The sequence below is a fragment of the Lactuca serriola genome, chromosome 3 (assembly GCF_051521515.1).
Source record: "Lactuca serriola cultivar US96UC23 chromosome 3, Lser_US96UC23_V15, whole genome shotgun sequence".
Lineage (NCBI taxonomy): Eukaryota > Viridiplantae > Streptophyta > Magnoliopsida > Asterales > Asteraceae > Lactuca > Lactuca serriola.
The window spans coordinates 175,428,889-175,439,621 of NC_136410.1; the positions used below are offsets into that span (position 1 = coordinate 175,428,889).

General features: G+C 38.5%; 1 protein-coding gene across 1 annotated transcript; it reads left to right on the forward strand.

The window, feature by feature from the left end:
• The first annotated feature begins 1,381 nt into the window (after positions 1-1,381).
• On the forward strand, positions 1,382-3,576 carry LOC145093397 (peroxidase 63-like). The gene is made up of 3 exons (XM_079031515.1): positions 1,382-2,426; positions 2,961-3,196; positions 3,278-3,576. Exon 1 carries the CDS (start codon positions 1,449-1,451, stop codon positions 2,424-2,426), a length of 978 nt encoding a protein of 325 aa, XP_078887641.1. The 5' UTR covers positions 1,382-1,448; the 3' UTR covers positions 2,961-3,196; positions 3,278-3,576.
• Positions 3,577-10,733: the final 7,157 nt, after the last annotated feature.

The following is a 10,733-nucleotide window of genomic DNA, read 5'->3' on the forward strand; positions in this document are numbered from 1 at the left end:
GAAAGTTGTTTATATAAATATGAAAAAAATCATAATATGTTCTTATATTTTTTTTGCCAAATTTTGTAAAACATTATTTAATACAGTATCATCAATTTCTCGAAAAAATATTTATGATACGTTTTTAATGGATTTATTTGAAAAAATCAAAGTTTATTTTCATCCATTTATGTATCAAATTTTTTGATCACTAATTATAATGTTTAGTTATAAATTTGCAACTAAAGTTGTTGGTTTTTATAAAATATATACGTTAATTCATACCATTTTTATTTTTATTTTTTATAGAATAATACATAAAAGTCGATCTAGATTCGTTAATTATTTATAACAAAGTCATAAAAATATTAAAAAATCACTTTGAAGTTAAAAAAAAAATCAGTTTATTTTAGTAGCCCGCAGATGTTAAAAAAACAAACAATCTTCTTTTTTCAGACTGCAGACGTTTGGTCTATATCTTCTACTGCAGAGGTCTATAGATATGGTCCGCAGACTGCAAACATTTTGCCTTAGAAAAAACAAACATCACAACTTATTGTAAATTCATTTCCTACATAAAAAGAAGACAAAATACGTTAAAATTTTAGAAAAAAATCTTAGGGAATTTGAGCTTATAGAAAGGCGAATAATAATTAGTGGTTCTTTACCATATGGTCGTATGATTCTAATATCTTTATGGAATATATCAGGCAGCGAAATCGTCCTAAAAATTGTGACACGTGTAACCGCCAACGATTTTGAAAAATGAATAAAGTGTGGGCCCCTCTAACATGCGCGTATGCTCTTATTTTGAACAATGTCATTGAAAATAATGACCCATTCCAACACAAACCTTTCTGGCATACCCCACTTGTATTCACGTACCTTTACTAGTTTGATTAAGACGAATTACGAAAAAATAGTTAAGCAACTTGTTTTTTTTTTGTTTGTATATATTTTCGTAAGAAAATCTATATTGTTTTTGTAAAAAAAAAAAAAAAGAAATGATTTGTACACAACAGTTTTTTGCCATACACAACAATATATCAATTATAGAGTTGTACAATATAATATTTTAAGCACTACAATTGTTATGTATGGAAAAAATTTATTGCGTACAAATCATCTTCCTAAAAAAAAAGCAAAAATTATGAATATCGGAGGCTTTCCTTAAAAAAAATTAACTAGAAAAAAAATTAACTAGACTTTTACCACAAGAGAACTTATTAGAGTTGTCTAATTATTTTTTCCTTACATTGAAATTTATTTCATAATTTAATAGTTAAAAATAATTAAATATGGACCGACAAATCAGCATCCACCGCGATTACTGGCTGCCTGTAAAAGTGATAGTCGCGCGTCAAATTCCACGCGCTCATACGCGCTCCTCCCCCTCAAAACCCTTTCTTGAGTCTTGACGCCATTGAACTCCTCATTAAGCTACATGCTCTACTGACAGAGCCACATCAATGGCTGACAGAGTAATCTCAATTCTCTTACTCATTTCATTCTTAATCTCATCTTCACACTCTCAGCAACTCACCACCAGTTACTACCAGAAAACATGCCCCAAATTCGATCAGATAATGCAGGACACAACCACCAACAAGCAGATCAATTCCCCAACCACCGCCGCCGCCGCGCTCCGTCTCTTCTTCCACGACTGCCTCGTCGAAGGCTGCGACGCATCCGTCCTTATCTCCTCCAGACCCTTCAGCAAAGCCGAACGTGACGCCGACATCAACCTCTCCCTCCCTGGAGACGGGTTCGACGTCGTTGTAAGGGCGAAAACCGCTCTCGAACTCGCTTGCCCTGGCGTTGTCTCCTGCGCCGATATCCTCGCCGTCGCTACTCGTAATCTCGTCACGATGATGGGCGGACCTTTCTACACCGTGAAATTAGGTCGCCGTGACGGATTAGTTTCGAGAGCGTCGCGCGTTGAGGGCAATCTCCCTCGACCTACGATGTCGATGAATCAACTCATCAGTATCTTCAGTTCTAGAGGGTTTTCAATTCAGGAAATGGTGGCATTAACAGGTGCTCACACCATCGGATTCAGTCATTGCAAGGAATTCAGTTCAGAGATCTACAATTACAGCAGAACATCACAATACGATCCGTCGTTCAATCCAAGATACGCCGAGGGATTAAGATCTGCTTGTGCGGATTACCACCGGAATCCTTCCTTATCGGTGTTCAACGACGTGATGACTCCTCGAAACTTCGATAATGCGTACTACCAAAACTTGCCGAAAGGACTTGGAGTTTTGAAATCGGATAGGGCGCTTGTAATGGATCCGAGAACGAAGCCATATGTGGAGTTGTATGCTAGAGACCAGAAAGTTTTCTTTGAGGCATTTGGTCGAGCAATGGAGAAGCTGGGTTTGTACGGTGTGAAGAGTGGCCGGAGAGGAGAAATCCGGCGCCGGTGCGATTCTTTCAACTAGGTTACATTCATCATTATATATTCCAAGATAATGTTCTAATATATCTCTTGAATTTATTATTATATTTTTTGAACGATGAAGATCATATAATTTGTATACAAAAATCTTTTACTTTCAAAATTAAACAATAACATCAAGTTAGATCGATTTTCGGCTAATTTTAAACTTTCGGAAATGTTACAAGGCATAAGCATCATTTTAGTCTATTTTTATTTGAGGGTTAATGTTAATGTATTGGTTGAACTTGTTTTTTAGTATCATGGGTTTTTTTTCATTTACTACTTTTTTGGGTTTTTGACTACCATACAACTTACCGAGGAATTAATTCATTATGACTTGTCTTGTTCAAAATATATATATTTCATCTTTTAGTTCAAGATGAACATCAATGTGTCGAAGAAGTAGCCATCATGTCCTTTACCTTCAATTCTTGATTAATGTTCATATTTGCTAACCACTTCGGTATTGTCCTCTTCAAACCAAACTTGTAAATCCTCCACAAAGACATAAATATATTTTATTTTCAATCCGTAGTAATCGATCCCCTTTCCCGGATGGAAAAGTTCGACCGATAGGGAGAGAAGGCATTGGTGAGGCGACCGGAAGGCAGTTTAGTTTACTGTTAGAAAGCGAGAGTAGCTGTCTTTAGGGTGCTAGTTCCCTTTCTAACAAGCTGACCAGAATAGCGGCCCTCGCTTCTAGTCCCACTTGTAGCCTGATCGGGACTTCTTTCTCTCTTGCTTGAATGCCAACCAACTTTTCTGACTCTGGTTAGTAGCTCTATACTTTCATGCGCTTGAAATACCTTATCTTGTTGTAAGTGAATTAAGGTACTTTACTTGTCTTGTTAGAGAAAGGCAGCGAAGTAGAAAGCGAAGCTGGAGCCTTAGCTGCTTTGTCAAAGGAAAGCGAAAAACCATAATACTACAAAGGTTTACTAGGGACAAAATAATAAAGCTTTTCATAGGATTTTTGCATGAAGTGTTCGAGGAATGATACACACTAAACTAATTTCATTCCAACGATGTCATGGTTAACTAAGTAAATAAGAAGTCATTGAACGGTCTGTATGCCAATAGTTATTATAAAATGATATTTGTTAATGACATGTTATAGCAAGTTAATACTAATTAATTATTTATTTGAGTAATTTTTATTATTAATAAATATCAACATTTGTATTTGATAAATGTGGCTTGAGCATTTGGATCATTCTCATTGAATATTTGAGTTCAATAGAGCACTTGGAACTCAATGGAGCAATCGGGGTTCATGGAACATGTGACAAATGAACGTATCATCTAAGAGGGAATGAATCATATGACAAATGAACGGATCAAGCGACAAAGGAACATATCTTCTAAAAAGGGGTATGGAGCACTTAGGAGTGAAATGGAGCATCATGGTGCATAGATGTGACATCTATTATCAAGATGCGTCAGCCTATGCTTGGATGCGCTGCTTAGGAGTCAATGTGCGCCATTGAGAAGCTTGATGTGCCATTCCTGAAGCAAGCCCGACATCTATAGCTTAGATGTGCCACTATTGAAGCTAAATGCACAATTATGGAGAGGGTGTGCCACTTTGGAGTCTAGATGCGCCATTTGTAAAGGAGATGGGCCAACATAGAAGAGTATACGCGATGCGCCACCCTAGGAGAAGATGCGCCATCCATTTATAAAGATGTGCCATCTACATGCCTGATGTGCCATCTTGATGCAAAGATGTGTCATTTAGTTCCTTGATGAGCCACAATATCCCTTATGAGCCTCTTATGATGTGATGTCCCCTATGATGCTTAAGATTGTTCAAGGAATCTTAGAAGTTGAAGATGTTTAGGGATTTTTGTTTAATGTGCCACCATGATGATTGATGAGCCATTGTGATCTTGATGTGCCACTCTTGCATGATGATGAGCCACTATGGATCACGATGCTTCATCATGTGTGTTGTTGATGCTCATGCAATGTATATCAATGAGGAATGTTCAAGAAGCTACAACATGGTGGATTGTGATTGGTTGACACCTTTCATGGGCCTATGGACCAATAAGCTTGGCCCGTTAGGGTTTTAGATTTGATCTCTTCATTATAAATACGGATGTCCGCTTAGTCATTTGTTTTGTGTCTTAAATTCTAGACTGATAGGGGAATCTCTGTTGAATTATACTTGTAACCTCTATTTGAGAACTCATAAATAAATAATGCTCCCCTCATGCCCGTGGACTTAGGTCACCTTAACTGAACTACATAAATAATTTGTATTGTGTATTATTGGGTTTGCTTGTTTTCCGTATTACTTCCTAACAAGTGGTATCAGAGCTTGGCAAGTGGCATCAGATCTATTCTTATTCTTGACAAGTATCGTCTGGTTTTCCTAACAAGTGGTATCAGAGTTGTGGTTGGTGTTTTGTTGATTGAAGATGACATCTCACAAATTTGATTTGGAGAACTTCAATGGTTTGAATGATTTCACTTTGTGGAAGGTGAAGATGAAGTCTCTTCTGGTTCAACAAGGATGAGCAGAGGCACCGGAAGGAGAAGCGAAACTGTCGAAGGGCATGTCGGCTGAAAGGAAGGTGGATATTCTAATGAACACATAGTGCCATTCTGTTGGGTTTGACAGACGGAGTACTGAGAAAGGTCCTGGATCAAACGAGTGCTGATGGGCTTTGGGAGAAATTGTATGACAAGTATAAGAACAATTCTCTGACGAACAAGTTGATGGGTTTTAGCCATAAGAACTTTCCTATGTGCGCATGCAAAACCCTAATGCTTGGATCTAGGCTTTTTAATTAAACATGCTTTGAATCCAAGACTTCTAATGACTAATTAGGTTTAAGAACAATACAAAAACAGATCTAGAATCATACCTTTGAATCTCTTGTTTGATCTTGTTGTCTTGGAGCTCTAGAGTCACAATTGTAACTCCTCTAATGGCTTACAAACACCAAATAGCAAGGAGGATGATTTGAGAGAGAGGAGAGGGGAGGAATTCGGCCAGGGGTTCTCTACTTTAGATCAAGTGCCGATTTCCCTTTGCCATAGGGCCTATTTATACTTGTAGACTCCTTAAGGGTTACAGCTTAAAACCTAATTGGATAATCTTCTCTTAGCAATCCAAATCCATTCCTTAGATAGACTTGGACGATTTTAAGCTATCTCTAGCTTCTAGAATTCGTCCAACCCCTATCCAATATGGATTTACAGTCTAAAGTTTAACTATCAAACAATTGACAGTTTATACCCTCTTATTTAATTAATCTCTTTAAGTCACCAAATTAATACCAATTAATTTATGACTTATATTAATCAAATAACAATATTATTATTCTTTATATTATTCCCATAATATATTAATAATATTTATTCTCTCTTAATAAATCATCCTATCAAGTTGCTATGGTGAAGGCAACCCAAAAGGACCAACCATAATCGGGTTAAATACTTGCCTAATATAGTTGCAGCCTTAGTGTGACATCCCCAAAATCTCGGCCAGAAAAGACCGATTTTCATTTATGCTTTTAAAATATTTTCAGAGTAAATCCTTTTGATTTGAAAGAGTTGCAAAATTTGTTCCCAAAAACAAAACATGATAAAACAATGTTTACCAAAGCATTTCATAAAAGAAATGTATTTTTCATTATATAATCAAAACTCGGGGTGTCATGTTCCGATACAGACCAATAAGCATAAACGATAACATTACAAGTCATTCAACAAATATATACATATACAGACTTGTAAACAAAACAACTGATGGTTCATCCATCTCATGCCTTCGCGCCACTTCCTGTAATACAAATAAAACTGAGTGGGTCAGGCTTGGGAGCCTGGTGAGCATATAGGGTTTTCAACCCACAATAAATAATCATATTTAATTTTCACCAACCAACAATAACCCAATTACCCATTCCTGTTATTCTCATTTTATGTCCCTAAAACAACTAACATAAGGGACCTAGTCTAAGAATATTTCATCGGGGCGACAACACATGCTTCGGGGGTTCCTCAGCAATATAAGTCAAATAAAGCAACCATGAGGGGGATGGAGTACAGCAAATGAACACCCAAGTTCATTAACACCTACAGGTGGCGAACCTGCTAATGTATCCACAAAATTGTCTAGAATAGACAGTGGTCGTCATCTAAACTCCGCTAGATGACTAAATCAAACAACAACGAGGCCTCTCATCTGTTTATTACACACCAACTATCTACCCATGTTCTACCCAACATATTAGTAGATAAAATATACATTTTTATACATAGTTTTGAAAACCTGTATAACATGCTTTAATCAACACATAATCCACATAACAGATGAGGCACACACACACATAACACATATCTCATAGAGAATAAATCATATCTATGAGATAGAAGAGAGTGAATACACATTCACGCATATAAACAACAATATACTATACACATAGCACGTATTTTATAGAAAATACTTAATATTTATGTGTTAGAAGAAGGTAACTCCACACTCACACTTATAAACAACAATATACTTAATACACTCGAACCAAACTTGTATTATTATCGTGTTTATGAAAGGTAGTATACACTCACTTGATCAGAAGATGATCAGACAACACTACGACTTGCAGAAGTAGTAATCCTCAGCAGATCTGAAAGATCTTCACAAAAATCGAACTTCTCGCGGGCAGAGCTTCGGCTCGGGAACCGCACTTCTCGGGATCTTCGGGATCTCGGGACTTGCCTCGGGGCTCGAGAATTATACCGGGGCTTCGGGATATTTCTGGCACGCAAAACGATGCAAAACGGGAGAGAGAAGAGAGAAAATGAACAAAAGACTCGGCTGCCTTCGGATCCTATTTATAGGAGGCTGGAGCCTCGGAGTACGCGGGGCGTACTGGTCCGAATGCGTCATGGCGTTCGTCATCCGAAGCCACTTGCTGCGAATGTCGACACTTCGGAGTACGCGGGGCATACCTCAGATCAGACCGGTGACTCGTCCTCGGATAATGCTTCCGAATTTCCAATTAAATTTAATTACAAAATATTTAATAAACTTCGGAAATTCATATCTTCTTCATACGAACTCCGTTTTCGACGTTCTTTATATCCACGCGAAGGTGAGACTACGCTCTACAACTTTCGTTTAGACTCCGTTGGCTAATTTCGACTTTATTTTTAATATTTCTTTTTAATAGGCCGCGACAGAAAAACTTTGTTATAAATTCATAACTTCTTCGTTTGACGTCCGTTCTCGCCTAACTTTTTATCGCTTTGATACCAACAACGAGACCTTCGATCCTCGTTTAGATTGCTTTGGCTAAAAACCGCTCGATCTCAAATCGAGTATTTCGGGCTGCACACCGCTAAGTCGAAACTTCGATAAATCATAACTTCCTCATACGAAGTCATATTTGGGCGTTCTATATATATATTCGGAAACCTCGTTTCAACTTCTACAACATTATTCAAAGATATTAAGTTTATTTTACACTTTAATTTTGACGCTTATTTTTATTCTTAATTAATCAAACCACATAATTAAGCAATTAAGCACAAAACACATAATACTCAAATAATAAAATCTTAATATTTCAAAACGGGTTACAAAGGTTAACCTAGACTATTACATTGCTACAAATGGCAAGCCCGGAAACACAGACGTTACAATTCTCTCCACCTTAGAATGATTCCATCCCCGGAATCACACATCAACAAACAAATGCGGGTAGCGACTCAACATGTCACTCTCCGTCTCCCAGGTGAGATTCGGCCCATTCGTGTGTTTCCATCGGACAAGCACTAACCCAACCATTTTGCGTCGCAACTTCTTAGTCTTTCGGTCAACAATTGCCTCTGGTTCTTCAATCAACCTTTTGTTCTCATCAATTCTCAATTCAGAAATTGGAATTATATCGGGAACTTCTCCCGTGAACTTCCTCAAATAACACACATGAAAAGTGTTGTGAATTCCATTCAGTTCCTCGGGTAATTCGAGCTTGTAAGCTTGGTTCCCAATCCTCTGAAGAACTTTAAACGGTCCAATAAACCTTGGACTCAACTTCCCCCTTTTACCAAATCTTATAAGTCCCTTCCACGGCGAGACTTTAAGCAAAACCGAATCTCCAATCTCAAAAGTCATCGGTCTCCGCTTTTTGTCAGCATAGCTTTTTTGACGATCTTGAGCTGCTAACATTCTTTCCCTAATTATTTTCAACTTTTCAGCAGTTTGATGAACCATCTCTGGTCCCATAAACTGCTTTTCCCCAGCCTCAAGCCAACAAGACGGCGTACGACACTTCTGTCCATACAAAGCTTGATAAGGTGCCATCTTTATGCTCGAGTGGAAACTATTATTATAGGAAAATTCTACCAAAGGTAAATGTTCATCCCAATTACCTAGGAATTCCAAGGTACATGTTCTCAGCATATCTTCAAGTGTTTGTATTGTTCTTTCACTCTGACCATCAGTCTGCGGATGGTAAGCTGTGCTTAAACATAACTTGGTACCCAATTCCTCTTGTAGACTTTTCCAAAACCTTGAGGTGAAACGGCTATCACGATCCGATACAATCGTTAACGGAACACCGTGAAGCCTCACAATTTCCCTCACGTAAGAATTTGCAAGCTTTTCCATAGACCATTTCTCCTTGGCTGCTATGAAATGCGCACTCTTAGTGAATCGATCAACGACCACCCAAATCATGTCGTGACCATTCTTTGTTCTGGGCAGTTTAGTGACAAAGTCCATAGCAATGTCTTCCCACTTACCCATAGGCACAGGCAATGGTTCTAAACTCCCGTAAGGTTTCTGATGTTGTGTCTTGACTCTCGCACAAGTCACACACTCAGCCACATACTTTGCAACATCAAGCTTCATCGTCGGCCACCAGTAGTAGGGTTTCAGGTCCCTATACATTTTAGTGCTACTGGGATGAATCGAGTACATGGTCTTGTGAGCTTCTTCCATCAGAAGATCCCTAATTCCTCCTGACTTAGGTACCCAAATACGATCTTGGAACACCTTCAGTCCGTGACTGTTTACAACGAACACCAACGTTTTGCCCAAACGTTCCTCCTTTCGGTCATTCTTTTCAGAAGCTTCCTCTTGAGCTTTCTTTATACTTTCCACAATGGTCGAGACAACTTCAATTCTCAACGCTCTTGGCCTTTTCCTTTCAAGATTGACTTTCCGACTGAGAGCATCAGCAACAACATTAGCTTTACCGGGGTGGTAAAGTATCTCACAGTCGTAGTCCTTAAGTAATTCTAGCCAGCGTCGTTGCCTCATATTCAATTCTTTTTGATTAAAGAGATATTGAAGACTCTTATGATCAGTGAAAAGTTTGCACTTCGTTCCATAGAGGTAATGCCTCCATATTTTCAGAGCGAAAACTGCCGCTGCCAACTCCAAATCATGAGTCGGGTAATTCTTTTCATGCTCCTTCAGCTGTCGAGACGCATATGCTATCACCTTTTCTCTTTGGGTCAAAACACAACCCAATCCAACCCCAGACGCATCGCTATAAACAGCAAAGTCTTCAACTCCATCGGGTAGAGAAAGTATTGGTGCCTCGCATAGCTTCTTCTTTAACTTCTCGAATGCTTCTTTATGCTTATCACTCCAAGCATAAGTAGCTCCTTTGTGGGTCAAAGCTGTCAATGGAGTAGCAATCGAAGAAAAGCCTTGGATAATCCTTCGGTAATATCCGGCTAATCCTAAAAAGCTTCGAATCTCCGTGGGACTTTTCGGTTGTTCCCACTTCATCACAGCTTCAATCTTTGCTGGATCAACCATTATCCTTTCTTGGTTGACCACGTGACCCAAGAATTGGACTTCACGAATCCAAAAATCACATTTGGAGAACTTCGCATACAGCTTCTCCTGCTTCAAAACTTCTAACACTTCTCGCAAGTGTCTGCCATGCTCCTCCTGGCTTTTTGAGTAAATCAAAATGTCGTCTATGAACACTATCACGGATTTATCAAGGAAAGGATTACAAACCCTATTCATCAAATCCATGAACGCTGCTGGAGCATTGGTTAGTCCAAACGACATAACCAAGAACTCGTAGTGCCCATATCTAGTTCTGAATGCAGTCTTCTCGATATCTTGCTCTCTTACCTTTAGCTGATGATATCCTGACCTTAGATCGATCTTCGAGAAATAGCTCGAACCTTGCAATTGATCAAATAGGTCATCAATCCTCGGCAACGGATATCTATTCTTTATTGTTGCCTTGTTCAGCTCTCTGTAATCGATGCACATTCTCATACTTCCATCTTTCTTCTTCACGAACAATACCGGAGCTCCCCAGGGCGA

Coding starts and splice junctions, on each gene's coding strand:
- LOC145093397 (XM_079031515.1), top strand. CDS start 1,449: ATGGCTGACAGAGTAATCTCAATTCTCTTACTCATTTCATTCTTAATC.